The 20,197-nt window shown below is 39.3% G+C and overlaps 1 protein-coding gene across 1 annotated transcript; it reads right to left on the bottom strand.

The window, feature by feature from the left end:
- Positions 1–2,706: 2,706 nt before the first annotated feature.
- INTS12 (integrator complex subunit 12) lies at positions 2,707–14,429 on the bottom strand (the record flags this gene model as incomplete). Its single annotated transcript, XM_081999225.1, has 6 exons — positions 13,852–14,429; positions 11,703–11,855; positions 10,969–11,156; positions 7,035–7,194; positions 5,533–5,685; positions 2,707–3,288 (listed from the first exon to the last, which is right to left on the bottom strand). The coding sequence occupies exons 1-6, from the start codon at positions 14,005–14,007 to the stop codon at positions 2,707–2,709; spliced, it is 1,392 nt and encodes a 463-aa protein (XP_081855351.1). The 5' UTR covers positions 14,008–14,429.
- Between the last annotated feature and the right edge of the window lie 5,768 nt (positions 14,430–20,197).

The raw sequence follows: 20,197 nt of genomic DNA, 5'->3' as shown, positions 1-20,197 counted from the left end.
AGCAGTAGAAGTTCTGGGTTCCTTCTCCTCATGCTGTTATTTTTAAATCGCCCTGGCAGCCTCAGGCACTACAAAGACAAAGCCTTTCCTTTTTTTCCTCCACAGGAAATAATAGTTGAAAAAGTATGCAAATTCTCCAAGTAGCTAAGGCAATCCTGAGTAAATGAAACTATTCCTTTGGATGTTTAAGGAACCTTAGCCTAAATCTTAACAGTGGAGAAGGGAAAAGAGGTATGGGAAATAGCTGCATGTATCAGCTTTACACGTACTTAAAACACAGGACGGCTAAGAAAAGCGGTAGCTTTCACCTACCTGCAAAAGTCTGAGATGTTTTCCTGTTTAGAGATGCTTCCCCCACCACAGAAGGCGTAGAGAGAGGATTGCTGAGTGCTGGTCACAGACAGCAATGAGATCCTTTGCCAGTGCCAGTTCTTCCTCGGCCCGAGCCAGTTCTTGAGAACCGAACAAAACCTGGAGCAGCTGGGAAGAAGCAGCACAAGCTGCGAAGAACGGCTCAGGGGTGTGATCGGAGAGCTGGAAGACCTGACACTTTCTCAACTACCCGTCTTAGTGGCGGTGGTGAAGTGTTAAATGTAATCCATGTGTGGCTGGTTTGAAAGGTTTGAAAGGGTTTAACAGAATCTGGCAGGATCTGTGGAAATAGCTGAAGAGAGGTTTGTGGGTGTAAGAGCTAGGTCCAGGCAGGGAAAAGCCACATGCTCCACAGGAAGCTCCCGAGTCGGTCACAGTGCCTACAAACCTCCTCTGCAGCAGCAGCTGGGCTGAGCGCAAGACCATGCTGGGGCTGGGAGGGGGGTGGAAGAGGCTTATGTTCTGCAAAAGGAAGAGACAAAGCTGATCCCACCCAAGGCCCTGGAAGTGGGAATTGAATGTATTCAGTTTAAACAATACCCACACACAGAGACAAATTCCTCTTCCACCAGCTCCCCCTCCAAGTTGGTGGCATTTTTCCTCTGTCTAACTACAACTCAAGAGATAAAACAGGTACTGTAAGACAGCTGGGTAATGCCTGTATCCTAGCATTTCTTTGTGAATATGCTTCCACAGCCAGGAGATTGGAATCAACTTCCTATAAGCTTAAGACTCTTCTAAATCTCCAACATGACCTGGCCCGTCTCTCCAGATTGCATCTGGAAATCCAACACTTCTCCCCAGGTTTAAACCCATCTACATACAAGCCTCAAAAGATCCAATGACAATATCCAGCTAGGAGAAGTCCTGCAACACTTGCTAGTAAATTCAAATACAGGGTCTTCCAGCAGATTTGGGAAAGCATGCACTAGCAAAGTGTTCCCTCTAAAATACAAATCACAGAGGAAGGGGAAGGAAAGTGAACCTTTAGAATATCCAGAATCCATTTGCTACTTTGAGTATCACGAAAGAAGACATGGACTCACATGTATTTACATAGTTTCTATCTCCTACAGAAATTGCTGGAAAAGGTTTTCCAACTGATTTCAAAACTCTGTAATAGACCTATTTTTAAAAAGCACCCCCCCCTCGAAACTAGGTGACAGAGCTAGAAAAGGCTTTTTACCCATCTGAAGTGTTGAAGAGTGACCAACACTGTCACTAACTACTAAAAAGATTTCTGCCTTTGCTCCTTCCTTGTATGAGAAAGCAGTAATTTTAGATAGTAATCATATAGGCTATGGCAGAACAGTTAAGAGACTAGAGGCTTCATTTTCCAAGATAGATTGGCAAGCACATGTGAGGCTTGTGAATTTTATAGCAATACTTAATATCATGGAACACTTAGGTAATCAAAAAGTCATCTGTGTTTCAGGTGTGCCAGAAAGGAAGCTAACTGATTGACACCTAAGACAATTCCCTCCATTTTGTTCTATTTTCCCCCTCTCACATCATCAAAACAATGTTGTTCAATCGGTGTTTTACTTAAAATATACACTGCCTACCACCTATTTTCCATTCATATCCAACAGGACAGTGTTAAGGTTCTCTATAGATTAAGAAAGCTTGAAAACACTGTTTTGGCTGTCTTCCACTCTTTTTACAGTTTAGGAGCCATTTATCTTCTGCCAACACTCTTTTCTCCTTCCTCAAAGAATTACAACAACAAAATGTCCCATGAAGTTTCTCACTGTATAAAACCAGAATAGGCCACTTAAAATTCTCACTTTAAATAGAACATGTTAACAGTTAATTTTTTAAATTGTTTAAATGAAAAAAATATTTTTTCCCTAAGGAACTGTATAATTTGGGATAAATGTCATTAACTCTGCATAAAATACACAACCGAAGCATTTTAAGGATTGGAAAATGTGATGAAAGAAAAGCGGCAATGATTTCCCAGATTAAGAATACTTTTATTAATAACATTTAAGAATGACAGTTTCAGCAAGTTCAATTTATTAAGTGTCCACATAAATCTGGGTTTTGTTTTTTTTTAATACTCCAAAATACCAACTTTTACAATTTCAAGTTTCACTGCTTAGAGCTAAAAACCAGGAGCATATAATAGTGAATTCCTCCAACATACTCATAGTTTTGCAAAGTCAGAAGGAATACTAGGATTATCAAAGTTTGACCTCCTGTATAACATAGGTTTTGGGCTTCCCTGATTTAACTACTGTTTCAGTCCAGTAACTGGGGGATTTTCTTTAAGAAAAACACCAACGCTGCTGTTTCACAGAACACAACCAACAAAATTAGCAAGCAGCCATACTACTTCTTGAGTTTCTTTTGAGCAGCTTTCTTCTTGACCATTTGTAACCTTTTCATAGCATTGAGCTGAGATTCCTGAGAAGTCGGGCCTTTTAGGGAGGTTGACTGATTCACAGGATCTGCCGTGGCTTTGCTGGCGCTGCCTCCACTGTTACCCGCAGTCCCACTGTTGCCATTCCCGCTGCTCACCTGGCTGCTGGTGCTCGGTGCAGTACTGCTGGGACTAGGAAGACCTACTTTGCTGACATTGTCGCTGCTTACTGAACGGCTAAGGGTGGTCTTCCCCAGCGTCAGAGGTGGAGGAGGTTTCAGTTGAGCAGGGTTTGCGCTGTTGTTGGTAGAAGCTATTTTTGACCCTAGTCCTGTTTTGGAAGTTGCCAACCCTGACAAACCCACGGGTTTCTGGTTATTTGAAGAAGCTGCAGGTTTCCCACTGGCGCTCTGTGCTGTTGATCCCAGTTTGGCAGTTGATGGATTGGCAGAGGAGGTTTTGGCTGCAAAAGCAGCCCATCCTGTAAGGCCACTGGTTGCTGAAGAGGAAACACTTGTACTGGCCGAGTTCCCCGAAATTGCTGCTGAGGTCTAAAATAAATAAAGCACTCTTATTATAGTGGCATCTATTCATGTAACACATCACAGCAGAAATAGATCGAGCCTCTGTTTCAGGTCTTTTCCCAGGAACATGCAGTGGACAATATTTCATCACTGGTCACTACAATTAAAAGTATTAGCAAGAAGAGGAAAGGATGCCAGGTGCAGCCAACTTTTAATTTCCCAGCCACATAAAACCAGTATTACCTTTTCTTCCCTTTCTTCTATACAGCTCGCAGGCTATCATATGGCATTGTGGTTCCCCCATAAACTCTAAAAGATAGTTTAACTGAAGCAACTAGAAAAAGCCCAAATTTGTGAAGCAGAAAAAAAGGGAGGCAACCCCCCACCTTTGATTGTTACTGTGGTTACCTGGTGTCACTTTTTAACAAGATGAGAGAAGCTCAGACAAAAATCAAGCACTGCATTTATTACAGTCTTTTGGTCAAAGTAGCAGTGTTTAAACTTTTTTCTTTCATACCCTTCCCTCCTCTTGGTTCTTAGCAGCCTATACCATGGATACAATTTAAAAAAAAAGTCACTGGACTTCTTTCCTGTAGTCTTCCCATTCAGGTACTGCAAAAGACAAACCTCCTGCAAACAAAGTTTTCCTTGCCTGCAAAGTACTATACACATTAACTGCAGCTCCCACACCTTAAACCCTGTAATATCCAGTTTTCACATGGGGATAATACACATGTTCAATTATTAAACCAGATTTATACCAAATGGCAGAGGCAAAATGGAAATGAAAACCCTCTATTCAAGTAACACCCCTTCTATAATATATCCAGACAGTTTCTAAACAGTAAAGATGACAGATGAAACCAGGCCTCATTCTTACAACGTGTTTAGGCACATAAATAATTGTGCTGAGGTGAAAAAAGTTATTCACAAGTGTAAGTGCTTGAGCAATAGCCATCATATTATTCATGATGGTTTGCATCCAGGCAGAGCAATGGCAAACAAAACTTTGAGCACATGAATAATTGCTTTGATTCTGAGTTAAAGATGTGTTTCCCTAGGTAAGGGTCATGCTTTCGTAGACTACTATGTTATTTATTACGCTGCTTCTGGTTTACCACCTTTGACCAATTTATGACAGTATTTATTAAATAACTTGGAGAAACAGAAACACGAGGCAACGTGTATAAGAAGCAGCCTCATAAATTAGATCTCACAGAGTCAAGTAGAGGTTCCCTATTATCTCGAGAAGAATACTTCTAACTATCAAAATATGCATCTATTACTTGACCACAGAGAGCAAATCACCTCTTTTATACAATTCATAGAATCATAGAACGGTTTGGGTTGCAAGGGACATTAAAGATCATGTAGTTCCAACATCCCTGCCATGGGCAGGGAGACCTTCCACTAGACCAGGTTGCTCAAAGCCTCATCCAACCTGGCCTTGAACACTTCCAGGTAGGCGGCATTCAAAACCTCTCAGGGCAACCTCCAGTGTCTCACCACCCTCACAGTAAAGAATTTTTTCCTAATATCTAATCTAAATCTACCCTCTTCTAGTTTAAAACCGTTACACCTCGTCCTATCACTACACTCCCTGATAAAGAGTCACTCCCCATCCTTCCGGTAGGCCGCCTTTCAGTACTGGATGGCTGCAGTAAGGTCTCCCTGGAGCCTTCTCTTCTCCAGGCCGAACAACCCCAACTCTCTCAGCCTGTCCTCACAGGAGAGGTGTTCCATCCCTCTGATCATTTTTGTGGCCCTTCTCTGGATCCACTCCAACAGGTCCACGTCTTTCCTGTGCTGGGGGCTCCAGAGCTTGACGCAGGACTCCAGGTGGGGTCTCATGAGAGTGGAGTAGAGGGGCAGAATGACCTCCCTTGACCTGTTGGCCATGCTGCTTTGGATGTGGCCCAGGATGCAACTGGCTTTCTGGGCTGTGAGTGCACATTTATGAGGATTTCTATTTGTATAAAATAGCATTAAAAAAAAAAATTCTGTGGAGTAAGTTCTGTTCTCTCCCTTGTAACATAAAAGCACGGTCAAGAGCTGGATGCTTTAGTGACTTATAGTTGAATTGATGTTTTTTTCTCCCCTCTCTCTTAGTGTTAATGCAAAACCACTATGCTATAGTACTACTCAGTACACACAGTATACCAAACTATTTTCATTCATGGTTCTTGTGAGAAAAGATTGGTCTAATTGAAAATATCATAATCTATGCAGTAAAACACAAACTCTTCCTCTGGAAAATTTAAACTACATTACCTTGACTTCTGTTCTCTTGAATGCTAGAAAAGTTGGTGGGGTCTCAGGTTTTAACTTAATTTCTGGCTTCTTGACCAATGGATCCTTCACAGCTGGTGCAACTGAAACCACTGCAGGGGCTGGTTTTTGAGGTGTTTTTTGTGTCTTCTGAGCCTGTATAAGTGGTAATAAAAAACCCAACCCAAATTAGTTATGGGCCCCATGACATTGACTGTTTTGACTGTTAACAAAATGCATGAGCATTATCAGATTGCAATCTAACCTTCACAATGTCAAGCTGAGTAGTGCCTGACAAATAAGGTAATAGGGCATGTGGAGGCAGCACTGAGGATGGTATTGGGGACAGAGTCCAGCCAAAAAGCATATTGAATAGGACTTGCTATTTCAGTGTGGAAAGAGCGGCAGTGTTGACACTTAGGGAAAAGGAAAGCACTCGGCCTTCATAGAAATAAGGCAAAGACAGGTGAACTTGAGGGAGACAGGGACATAATCCAGCAGTACTGGGATGCAGGCTGCAAGAGTCTGCTAAGAAGTGGCAGGTAAAATGGTAGAATTTATGCCAAAACAAAAAAAAAAAAGGAAAGGGCATATTGAAGGCAAATGTTGAATGGCTGCAGTGGCTATCCTGTGCAGTAACTGACCTCAAGCAAACACTCCTCTGAGTTCAAAGGCCTGATGATCATCAAAATAATGATGTATTTCAGTGAATGATGATAAGTCCTAGGCCAGGATCTTACATTGCCTTCTTTTCTTGCTTCTTAGTAGACCCATTTCAATAGATAACAATTTGCTAAGTTATCATAAAACAGTTCCAAAACAGAACACATTTTTTCTGCTGTATAAAAGGGTTTGATTTTAAAATGTTATAACTAAAGTCGTGGGAACTAATGGTTAATGTTTCATGCATCCAGAGATGCTTTCTTACTCTCATGTTTGTTTCTCATAAAAAGACGAGTGGCATTACTGTGGGATCTGTGCCTGTTTAGTCAAGAAATTATCATGCAGATCAATCAAAATAAAGAGATTTTTTCCCTGGAATGTGCTACCCTCAGCTTACTGTTGAGCGTGAGAACACTTAACACTTAAGATCTGGACTGAAACTTGCAGTCTTGTCTTACAGAAAAACAACCATTCATGTCCAAAGAAAAGAAGAAAACTAAAACTGTAGGGCTATTTGGTAGACATGTACTAAAAACTGAGTATCACCTGAAATAATAAAAGTTTTCAACTGCTGCTTACGAAGTAGGAAATAATCCTATTTCACTCTTCCTCACTCAACTTCTGCTTTTTAAAAAGCTTTGTTTAAGATGTGCATTACAGAATACTGTTTGCGATGCTACATTAAAAAAACCCACAGCTGCAGTAAGGAAAGGACTGCTGAAAAAAAACAGTTATCCAATGTGCTTCCAAAGATTTCTGCAACCCATAAAATACCTCACATATTAGAAATAGCCTGCTGTATTCAAACAGTGTTCATACGAGACAAAAAAAATGATTCCTACCATTCTCTTCATCTGCCTGGTACAGCGGGCACAATACCATACAAGTCGAGGATCATTCACTTCCTTGTCTGTCACCTGAGGTTTATGGCAATCCTGGTGGTAGAGATTATGGCACTCCTGACACTCCACTAGCTGATTCCCAGAAATAACTGTCATTTGCCTGCAGAGCAAATAGTTAAGAACAGATTATGGGAGAAAGCATTTAAAGGATTATCCAATTGTTGCAAATTTTGCAAGGCTTAAGATAAAAACTAAAAATATTTTTGCTTTCACATATATTTTCTACCTGTGGCAAATGAAATGTATTCCTTTTCTTCCTGTATGAGTTCTTCCTAACAAATATTTTAGAAATTCTGTATTTTTTAAAGGTAACTTCTTTCAAGCAAATCTAAAACTTCCATACTATTAAACATGTGTATATAACACTTTTGATTTCACTGTTTCATTTTTATATTAGAAATGTAAGTCTCACCTGCTTGGCTTCACCTGGGCATTTTATCAATACCTCACTGTATACCAGTTATGGCTTCCTCATTATATTAGCATATGAAGGCCTAGTCTACATTTGGATAATTTCGCTGTAAGCTGTAGAGCAATATAGTCCAAGAACAAAAAATTTCTCAGTGACAAGCCTGTAAGAGTGCTTTCTGCTACAGGATTTAAAAGCATCATCATCCAAGCCGTATACTACTTTAAAGATGTTTTATTAGCCATCCTTTTGGTCCCTACTACACAGACAGACTCTTGGAATTGTAATACCAGAATCACAGAAAGATAGAATAGAAAGGATTAGCTGTGCAGTCCTGCCTTGAAGCAAACATGTAAGCTGGTGATGAGGACTTAATTTTGCGTGGGCCTCTGGTGAAAGTAATCATGCTGTATAAATGACAAATTAGTGATATACACATGACTGGGAGTATGTCTGTGAATTAGCCAAATACCATTTTCCTAATGATTTCTTCTTTCAGATGACAAATCAGGCTATTTAATTGCTAAGCTGCTTTTGCTCATATCCCCAAGGAGCAGGTACCCAGGTAACCATGGAAACTCTATTTGTAGATGGGTGAGGAAAGGTAATACCTTATTTCTTTATATAACAGGAAAATGAAGTCTGAAGGTATTGTCCATACGGATACTAGAACATTTTCTAAGAAATATTTCTCTTAAACAGGCTATTTAAAAACAGAGGGAAAAACCCTTCTGAAATTCCAGGGCCCATTATTATAGATGCAGGATATTTCAAAAGCCGTTCTGTTTGCTTGTTATTCCTAAATAAACTGGGTCAGAACAAAGCAGTGATATTTCAACCCCATGTCTCAAGGGAGGAGACTCACCTTATTTTAAAATTACAAAGAACAATCCCAGGCTGATTAAAAAAACAACACATGAACTCTTCAGGCCCAGAAACAAGTTAAGCCAGAGTTATTTTTAAATGATATGATAACGAAGAAACAAACATAATGATTTTTTACCTTCAGAAAACAAACAAAAAAGTATTCATAAGAAATGAGGTTGTTCTTTCAAAACCAGGCTTTTTTTAAAGACATATTTTGGGGTTTTTTTTGAGAGATAGAGTTCACTATCATTTGCAAACTGCATGTAGTATTTCCTCATATTAAGTGAGGAGCCATGTAACTAATGAGTCTTGTTTTCTCAGATCTGCAGGTATTGGAGAGGGTGAAGTTATTTTAATACTCCCTCTCTCCTTATGCCTAACTTGGTATAAAAGAACAATAAGAAAAACACCACAGGCATCAGTGTTCAATACTCCTAATCACTATGAAAATACATTTGACACTTAGCAAATCTTGAAGAAATATTTATCGTCTCTAGTTTATTTTTTACATCTATAAAAAAGGAATAGCTAATATTCAAATGTACTCTTTTGCCTTTGTGAACCCACAGCTGGGTTCTTGTTAACTTGTCTTCTGAAGCAATATAAATATAAACCCTTTGGTTATGAACCCCACCTACTCTGCAACTGGACATGATGCTTTCATTCACAATTGATTGAATAATCGATTGAGTTAGTAAAAGATGTAATTTTCTTAATACTATTCATACTTGAGTTATTTTACAGGGTATTCAGTGCTTTTATATTTCACATGTACTGGGATGTTATTATTTCGGCCCAAGATGGCCAACCTCAAAAAGGGCCCGCTTGTTGAAAGCTGACGAGTAAATAGTGGAATACCACCTAATCAATGTGTTAGATTCAGAAAGTCTGAAGCACGAGCACTCTGAAAAGCATCCTGTCCAGCATGAGCTGGAGATCGAGAACCACCTGAATCAGTTCCAGCCAGTTCCGTTGAGGGCTATTTTAGTTAGCCAGGATACATGCATCTTTTGCAAGAGCACTATGAGTTTGTGACCATGATTAGGTAAAAGCAACACCTTTAGCAGCCAGGTTAAACGTCGATTGTGGAACAGCCAATGGAACCACATACCTGGCCTACGCTTTTCAAAGCAAAGTCTTGGCCACGCTAGGCACAGTAGTTGCATTTTCTTTCTTTACTTTCTTCACTTTGCAGGCATTTCTCATTATGCCTGTACGTATTTTCCTTTGCCAGGGAAGATGCAGAATTAATAATCCACAGCAGCTCAAGATTGCCTAAACAAAACTTTTCTTTATATCCTCCTGCCAAATAAGTTAATACCATACTGTTTTTAGTAGCATTTTAACATACTGCTGAACAAGGCTTTGCCCCTTTAGGAGACAGCAAAAAATGGAATTTGCAGGAAGAGAGGTAAAATTGAAATATTTATTTCATACTTCAACTCTTTTAACTGTTATTGCTTTTTCAATGTCTATAATAAGAAATTAAACATTTGAGCAACACTTGGGAATAATGTGACATGAAATCTCATCAGTCCACAATTAGTTAACAGCATAATTAGCTGTAACAATGGAAATGTATCTCCATGGACTGAAGACAGCTCCTTATCTGCACAACGGGAGTGACCATGGAAATGACTGAAGAACAAAGTTATAAAGCACAGTTTCCCAACTAACTTAAACTGAGATAAAATACATACTGCTACCAAAAGGCCAGTCCCACCTTCCTCTCCGTCCTGGCTTTACATTCCTGTACCCACACATGTTCCAGCATAAGCATTTACACTCACTAAGCTAACTTAGCTGAAACCTAAACCTGCTGAAAAACCCAAGGGGAGAGCTGATCCAGAAGCTGATACAGCAGACCACAAGCCTGTGCGGGCAATAGACTCCCTAAACAGGACAGGAAAAAAATAGACTCCCTAAACAGGACAATTGGGAGAGCCAGACTGTTCCTTTGGCAGCAGTGGGAACTTACAAGGACATAAATCATCTGTGAAACCAAATCCTGATTTGAGTGATTTGATCCCAGGGTGGATACTCAAAAGCATATTTTATACTTCTATTAACACTAGATGTATTGTTAGCAGAACATTACTAAGATCCAATTTTTGAGCTCCTAATGAAAAGTGAAAAGAACCTGTCTCGACTGCAAGATATATTTATACCATTGACTGAAAAAACTCTTGTCAAACGATTTTGAAAAGAGGAGCAACACATACAGATCTCATAATAATGCCACTAAAAATGTTTTCAGAAGAGAACTGATTTTTTAAAAATACTTATCATTAGCCATTAATATTTTAACTTGTTTTCCGATAACTAAAAATCAGTATTTGTCATGATACATTTTGCATTTTGTCTAGTTTTATTATTTTTCACTTGCCCTTTCCTGAAGAAGAAAAGTTGTTTTCTCATTAAAGGTTCCATTTTCAAGAAACCATTCTTATTCATCACGGATGCTTAAATGTATTATTAATTTTTGGTATGTGCTTAAGTGATTTCCAGAATAAAAACTACAGGAAGCATTAACTCCATAGTACACAGGGGGAAAAAAAAAGGTAACTATACAATTGCAATGAAGCAATGTTGACTTACCTGCAAACAACACAGGCTAATCCCATCTCCATGGCAAAGTCATCAGCACTGGTTTCCTCAAAGCTAGATAAATCAGGCATGGATAAATCCTTGCTCGTCTGAACCGTAATAGGAGAGGAACGAGCCTCTTGCTTCTCTATCCTGGACTTCTTTGGTGTATCAGCTCCTTCAGCGGTATCCCCTTTTATCTATTACACACACAGACACAAAGAATGTGAAAATGCAAAAAGCTAATGGATATTATTAAAATGAGAAAATGACCGGAACAATTTGGTTAGCAGTGTTAAGAAAGTGTACTTTACACGGCATACACACAACACATTTTGCTTAGATACATATTGTCTTCAAAATATTTATGAACTAGAAGCTCAAGCCCACTTTTTGTACTTCACCTCAAAATCCCTGAAAAAGCTTTGGGAATCCCACATTTCAGCTTGCTACATTTTAATAACCTCTTATTATCAGGATATTTAAAACACAGAAACATAAAATGGTTTGGGTTGGAAGGGACCTTTAAAGGTTATCTAGTCCAACCCCTCTGCAGTGAGCAGGGAAAACATTCACAGAATTATAACAAGACTTTGGCTGGATTGCCTAAATGGCAATATGATTAGATAATGCAGCTCACAGGCAATGCCAATGAGGTTTACACAGGTTAAAAAGGAGATCTTTTGTCTAAAACATCCTCAAGTTTATGAACCAAGTTATTTCATTAGAGAACAAAAATTACTTACTTTATCAGCAGATCTCTTCTCTGTTTCTTTTTTCACCTTTTCTGATGTAGTGGGCTTGCCATTATTGTTGCCAGAAGGCAAACTAGAAGAAGCTTTAGGCTCTTGCTTACTGGAAATAGGTTTGGTCACAGATACTTTTGGTTGCTCTACTTCCTAAAAACAGAAACAAAAAATGAAAGCAAACCCTACACTTGAGTTACTTCCTAGTTTGCAATTAGTTAGATAACAGGTTAGGCAAACAACGTCATACAGCATTGATCACCTATATATACACTTTTTTTTTTTTTAACATTTCCTAAGTATTTTCATATCACATCGACAAATTAGTGTGTTTATGCTGCAGTCCATTATTAAAACCTCCTCTTATCACTCACCTTCCAGAGGAAAAGATGCTCCTATTGCAAAGACAGATCCTCTTTGGAACATTAATTAAAAAGGAAAACTTTTCTGTTTTTAAAATTCAAGGACATAGCGAACAAAAATTTTCAGATAGTTCTGAGGACAAAATTCAATATAAGCTGAAAACATAAGTTGACATTTGATGTCATCAGACATCAATACTTCATTCCCTCATGAAGAAAAATATTGGCCTCTGCTTAATCTTGGTCCGTATTCACCTATCAGATTAACAAATTTAGATCTCAATAGTTCTTATTAATGATGCATGCACGTCAGCAATGGATAATAAGCAAGGGTGTCTGTAAATGAGTGATTCATCACAGTCGTGTGCACAAGCAAGGTACCCCCCCAGCTTGGTAAGAAGGGAATAATTCTGTGCTCTATACCGGGATGGGTCCTGAGCCCTGAGCTTCAGCCCCTGAAGTTTGCTGACTTCCTGCTGCATCCAGAGTCAGAAATGGATTTCCTCATCTGCCCAACTGTGGTAATCCTGTGCTCCTTACTCTGTTCCTAGATTTCGTTGTCAACCACAAGTTAATCCTGCAGCTGAGAATGCAAGGAAAGGAATTCTTGTACTTTTTTCCATTTCTAACTTTTGCAGTCCAGCTGGTACTGGAAACGCACTGAAAAAGAGAACTAAAGATTTTTTCCTCTGGCCTGAATCTCAGTCTCACCTGAGGGCAGGTGACTACAAGCCAAGCTGTTACTATAATTGGTTTCCCAAGCCTCTTGGCACTATTATTTGGCTCCCTGCTTCCTCTTTAAATTACAAACCAGTGCTTCTTTGAGCTCTGACATAGAGGGTTCCTAAAAGTTTTGAGACCTGTGTTGGAGGGAACTGCAGTTTAGGTTTCAGGGAGTTAATCTGAATAGAAAGCAGTTAGACCACACAGTGCAAGCATCACGTACGCTGTAGCAGTAAGAGTGCCTTTTAGTTATTCGGAAGCACGTACATGTGGAAATGAAATATTACTAATGTATCAGCATACAGATCACCATTAGAACGTACCAGATCGACTTCTAGGCATCCTAGGGGAGAACACTACCTCATTATCCATATGGCAATATGTAGCAATATGAGGATGTCTCCACTTGGTTATTTCCATACACTAATCTCAGATTCAAATATTCTCTCTAGCAGGTGTTCAGTGATTTTCAGTAGATGAAAAATAATGTTTGTCCATTGGATGGCAATGATTTCAGCCCGTAAATCATTTTCTGCTTTGAACCATTTGGTGTTTTTCATTCTCATATGACTTCATCAACAAAATTTCAAGAAAAGAGATACAGCATTCTCAGTAAATACCTTCTTTTGTTTCATATTTATCTGTGGCAAAAATAATCTGCATTTTAAAGACCTTTTAGCTCTGATCGTAACTGGAGAAATCCATAATTTTAGGTTCATCTTAGATACCATGTATAATAGCTTACTAACAAAAATGCTAAAACCAATAAAAGTGAATACAAAAAGTACTATTACAAAGTCACAGCACTTGCAATATAGTGTTGAATATCTCTTTTACAGATCTTTGTACACCAACAAGATAGAGATTTTTTTTTCATTAACTTCAATTAATTGCACAGATTTTGCTGCATAAAAGGGGAATGATAAATATGAACATTCCATAATTACTTATTTTTCCTCAATTTCTGATTCTCTTTTAACTTTTCAGCTATAAAAGACGGACCAGGAATAGCAGGAGCTTTATAAAGGCATATAGAAATGACCCATGCTCTCTAATACCAATACCTTCTGAGATGGACGATAGCTTGAGTCAGTTCCTCTGGCCAAAGACTCATCAAGAAGTGCCTTCAGCTTTTCAGCAGAGTCCTTACTCTTCGAATGCAAGAAGCCCAAGGCTTTCAAAAAAATGGGATCAAGCTCCAAGTTCACTGTAGCAGCCATAGTGATCTCTTTGGAGAAAGAAAAAACAAAAAACCCACCAATGAACCAATGACAACTTTATTCATATGGAGCATAATTCAAACAGCATGTGGCTAACTAGCTCACTGAGGACTTTTTTTTCTGTAAAATGAAATTATATCATCCTTGCTGTGATATAATATGGGAATTAATTATCATAATCATTAGAAGATGACTGATTGTGAACTTCAGAGCTGCAGAACTTGAATTTGACTTTACATCTTAAATGATGTCAGATTCGTTCTTTGGCATACCTGATGTTCAGAAACTAACCTCATCATACACAAATGGAACAAGTATTCCATATTCTTGATAGTCCGTACATACAGAATATTAAAAAGTACGCAAAATAAGTGTAAAATTCAAGAAAAGAAATTACTACCTTTCTCCTTAACATTGTTTGCACATACAGTGATTTCCATCTCATTGCTCATTTAAGAATAACAAAGAAAAATCTCTTACTTGTAGAAAAATTAACTTCTGAAAAAGAAAAGCTCATTGTAACATACAATAGAAGAGATATAAAGCAGCTAGTATACAATTTTATATATACATTAAAAATCTGAAAATATATATTGCCCATTTTTAAATTTAGCTGAAACAGAGAAAATTTTCAACTCAGATTGTGATTTATCTATGTCCCCTTGTGGTAGCCTAGGTTTTTATGGCAAATAATGACCATCCAGAGCTCCAAGATGCCACAGTGTCAATGTCAATGAAATAAAGTGAAGAAAAGGGTGGAACAAATTTAAAAAAAAATAAAATTTATTTGCTTCATAGCAATATACTCCTGTACTCTGGAGCCTTCTCTGTTAACTTCTTTAACAAAAGCTCTACGGAACTGCATTTACATCAGAAATTGTCTCTACAAAGATAGATAGCTCTCTAATTTAATCAGTAATTAATAGTTTAAGAAATAACATGAAGGGAATTTTCTTGCTCTTTTCCAAAATGGATGAGAAGCTGTATTGTTAATAATCCCTTCAAATCTCATTTGAAACACATCAGGACATTTTATTTTTTATACAGTAATCTAGAAGACATTCTTGAAAAGGCTTTCATCAGTTCTGTTCAAAAGCACTGCCTGGACAGCTTTTTCAGCTGGAGCTTCCAAGGTTTTGTCTGATGAATTCCTTTTGATATTCAAGACAGTAAACTTTTACCTCTCTGGCCAATACACCAGCAGTGGCAGCCTGCTCCCTCAACACTTGCCTAGAAGTCTCCAGGAACCTTTCTCTCATGCTGAGCTTTCACAAGACACCAGAGAATCGCTTGACTGAGATCATCAAGGAGTTCGACATAGAGTAGACTTCATAGGGATTTTATCAATGGACCCAGCAGAGAGCTAAGAATCCTCTTCAAGAGCTTCTTCTTTCTTCCTTAATCTTTGCTACTTTTCAAATAATTTTCTGGTGGCCACAGGACTTCTGCTAGTAAGTACTACACACCAGTTACTCTGCTTTTTGGCTGATCCAGCAGAGACTGTGGTGCAAAGCACCACCCAGACAATTCAGTCTCTTTCTGATGTTTACAAAAAGTTAATTCAATGCATGTGGAAAGCACATACCCTCTATTTTTATGCATCTACCTCTGATAAATTTTCAGGCTCTTCCTGAGTTCTCCGCATGGGTTATTTCTTCCACCACTTTGTTCCGTGAATATGCCTACCAAGTTTCAATACCATATAATCTTAAATTAGGACTCAGCTAACCCCTCTGTTGAATGAAAACAGTAGAATTAAACCACCAATTTCAGAATGCAGAATAACTCCCTGTTTAAAAAAAATACTTTCAGTTCTTTTCTGAGGCTTCTAGGAATATATACTTGTAAAGAACAGGTAGCCTCAACAGTCATTAACAGCTAATTCAGGGTGCCTGGAGTATTTAGAGAACAAGTATAAGCATACTAATTCCATTTTCATCTTTCTGAAGGCAGCACTTCCCAGATTTTTTTCTAGCTTTAGCATTTTAATGACATCTATTGTAAAGGAACTGTTAAAATCCAAATTTCAAAAGGATTCTCTGTATTTATTCTTTTATTTGCGTATGAAATCGAAGCAATTCTTTCTCTGTTCTCATGGGCAAATTATAATGTCATAGGCTAATGCAGTTATAACTAACATATGAGAAATTTCTCATGAGAAGGGAGAGAACTGGGCTTATTAAACAGTTCAAGTATGCTCAGTATAGGCACACATTTTCAAATTAAAAACCTATTTGTAAATTAATAAGGTAAGTTTATTTAATGGAAAGATGAACACATCAATAGCTGTCCTAAAAATAGCACCATCTGAAAAAAAATAAATTGATAAATTTGCTCTCTTTACTGGACCACAAATAACACAGCAGGCTAATACCAATAACTCGCCTGACCCAAAAGGCAAATTATTGCTTTTGGCAGTGGCCTTTTCCAGATGTTTACAGATCAGAACAGCAGTTTGATACTTATAAAGCTAAGATCCAATTACATTCGTTCATATTTTCATTCATAAACTGCTCCTCTGGTGGTGAAGTCAGCATATAACCTGTAGTCTTGCAGCAAGAATAGTACAGTGTTTTAAGGATGACGCCATAGATTATTCTGCATGAGAGCACTCCCTGACTTTCTTGTTGAAGTGGAATCTTTGTACAGAAAAGAATTCAAATGTTGTTTAGGAAAAAGAAATAGGAAAAAAAAGTCAGTATGATACTGGTTTTTGTGCAGTAGTTTGATAACACGGCTGTGAGTTTAGAGGTCTGTGTTATAAGCCTTGGGCCCAGAGCAGAACTGGTTTTGCACAAAGCAGTAACTGAAGGGAACACGCAGGCAACTCGTGGAACATGGACAGGAACTCAAGCACACCCTCTTGCAACTAAGCCTTAAGCCATTAGCCCAGCCCTAAAAGCATCTTTCTTAGCTTACATTTCTGTTTGACACTTCTTCACTATTGTATAAGAACCGTTTGATAATAGATGGACAGAACCAAATATAAGGTAACAAAACCTTCTGCAATATGAGAGATAATATTAAAAATCCTACAATAGACAATCATGGAGCAACCTCCTAATGCAGACTACTTGTGGTGGGTTGACCTCGGCTGGGCACCAGGTGCCCACCAAAGCAGCTCTAGCACTCCCCTCCTCAGCTGGGCATGGGAGAGAAAATATAACAAAAGGCTCATGGGTTGAGATAAGGGCAGGGAGAGCTCGCTCAGCAGTTACTATCATGGGTGAAACAGACTCGACTTGGGGAAATTAGTTTAATTTATTACCAATCAAAATCAGATTAAGGTAATGAGAAATAAAACCAATTCTTAAAACGCCTTCCCCCCACTCTTCCCTTCTTCCTGGGCTTAACTGCACTTTCAATTTTCTCTACCTTCTCCCCCCGCAGCAGCGCAGGGAATGGGGCTTGTGGTCAGTTCATCACATGTTGTTTCTGCCGCTCCTTCCTTCTCAGGAGGAGGACTCCTCACATTCTGCCCCTGCTCCGGTGTGGCGTCCCTCCCACAGGAGACAGTCCTCCATGGACTTCTCCAACATGAGTCCTTCCCACAGGCTGCAGTTCTTCACAAACTGCTCCAGCCTGGGTCCCTGCCACAGGGGCCGTCCTTCAGGAACAGGCTGCTCCAGTGAGGGTCCCCCACAGGATCACAAGTCCTGCCAGCAAACCTGCTCCAGCCTGGGCTCCTCTCTCCACATGTCCTGCCAGGAGCCTGCTCCAGCACAGGTCTCCCACAGGGTCACAGCCTCCTTCGGGCATCCACCTACTCCAGCATGGGGTCCTCCACAGGCTGCAGGTGGAGATCTGCTCCAGCGTGGAACTCCATGGGCTGCAGGTGGAGATCTGCTCCACCGTGGATCTCCATGGGCTGCAGCGGGGCAGCCTGCCTCAGCATGGTCTTCACCATGGGCTGCAGGGGAATCTTTGCTCTGGCGTCTGGAGCACCTCCTCCCGCTCCTTCATTGACCTTGCTGTCTGCAGTCATTTCTCTCACATATTCTCACTCCTCTCTCCAGCTTCAATTGCTGTTGCCATTACACAGTTCCACCCCCGCCCCTCCCCTCCCCCTTTCTTAACTGCATTATCCCAGAGGCACTACCACCATCCCTCCTGGACTCGGCCTTGGCCAGCAGTGAGTCTGTCTTAGAGCTCTATCAGACATACGGAAGGCTTCTAGCAGCTTCTCACAGAAGCCACCCCTGCAGCTCCCCTGCTACCGAAACCGTGCCATGCAAACCCAATACACTACTCCATGTGGTTTAAATCCCCGTGAGGAAAAAAAAAAAGTTAACTAGTGGTTGTTATTCTTAAAATGCCCAAGAATTTTTTGAGCTTCTCATTTCTTGAGCGTACTATTGTCTTCTGCCAAATACATACAAGCTTAATTGAGCATTATATAGAATATGTGGTTTTCCAATTTAATAGACTTATTAGATTTCCAGGGTGTAAGAACCCTTTTCATTTATTTGCCAGGTATAATTTTGCATGCCTTCACATGTATTATCTTGTTCATGATCACTTCGAGTTAAATGTATCTACTTACACTACATTTTCAGATATGGTCATATTTTCATCCATCTGCTTCTGAACTCCTATCTCTTATTTTCTGAGACAGGTATATAATTGAAGATATTTTTCCAAGAAAGTGCACACCTTAAATTTATAGTGCAATGCTACTATCAAACCCATTCTTTATAAACTCAGTAAAACTTTTATTTTTCACTGACACTGATGATTAAAAGGACTTTCACTCACACATCCTTTTCAGCTACCTTCAACATCTGCAGCAGTTAACTTAAAACTCAGTAACATGAATCAGTAGCACAAAATTCTTTCCAATACACTGTATTGTGTTAATCATAATTAATTTCACTTACCATCATAATATCAGTTCACCTTTTTTGCCCTCTTTGGATTCTTCTGTTCCTCAGGATTTTCTCTTTTCCTGACTAATCTAGTAACTGTGACAGGGCAGATTTTGCTTATTTACCACTAGTGCCTTTTCCAGATCACTTTCAGATGTAAGTCTTAATAAAGTAGATCAAGGAAAATCTTAAAAGCAGGGAAAACTGAAGTTCTAGTTTCAGTTTTTGTTTTAGTATCTTAATCAGGACTTGATTCATGATAACATAATTTCTCAGTTATCTCCCATGAGGGATATTTCAATACTCACACACTTTAGTAGTCCAGACAACTGTATTAATCAGTACAATTGTATTAATCAGTTCTTATTTGTCTGACATCTTCTCCGAAGAATTTTAGAAGACTGGAGTAAAATCTCCTGATATGGAGTTTCTAGTACCGGTTTCTTTCATTTTACATTCTATTCTACAGCATATTTTATACTGTACTTTTAAATTAAGATTTCAATCAATACCACAGTAACCTGTTTATCCAAAATTTCTAAGATTACACTATTGCCCTATATTTGCTGTTTTCTGTTCTTCCCAAATAGTACATTATTTAGGAATCACAGAATCATTCAGTTTGGAAGGGACTCCAAGTTGTCACCCTGTGCAACATCCTGCTCAAAGCAAAGTCAACACTGAATTCAGGACTTTGTCCAGCTGGATCTTGAAAACCTCCAAAGACAGTAATGTGACAAACCTCCTGTCCCAAAACCTAACTGTCCTCACTTCCTCAATTCAAATTACAAGTTTTGACTTGTACTGTCTCTCATTCCCCTGCAGTGCATCTCAGTAGAAAGACTGGCTCTATCTTCTCCATAATCTCCTCTTAGGTATAAAAAGGCTTCCATTAGGTCTCCCTAAACCCACAGTAGATGACATCCACCACTCTCCCTTCATCTTCAGATCTAGTTATTCTGTCACAGAGGACAAGCCAGTTGGTCGGACATGATTTACCCTTGGCAGATCCCAAGCTGGCCATCCCCAGTCACCACCTGCTCCTTTTTATGCTTACAAATGGCTTCCTCCATGATCTTGCCACAGATGGAAGGAGTGAGGCTGACCAGTCTGTAGTTGCCTGGATTCTCCTTCTTGCCCTTTTTGAAAATGAATGCAAGATTTGCCTTTCTCCAGCCTTCAGGGATCTCCCCCAGTCTCATGGCCTCTCAAAGATGACAGAGAATAGCTTCCCGAAGACTGTGAGCTCTCAGCACCCTTGAATGCAGTACACCTGGGCCCACAGATTTGTCAGGTAAGCAATCTCTTCTTCAATCCTCTTCTAC

This window comes from Phaethon aethereus, assembly GCF_964289735.1.
Source record: "Phaethon aethereus genome assembly, chromosome: 4".
NCBI classification, from domain to species: Eukaryota; Metazoa; Chordata; class Aves; order Phaethontiformes; family Phaethontidae; genus Phaethon; species Phaethon aethereus.
This window is presented reverse-complemented; position numbering and strand designations above follow the sequence as displayed.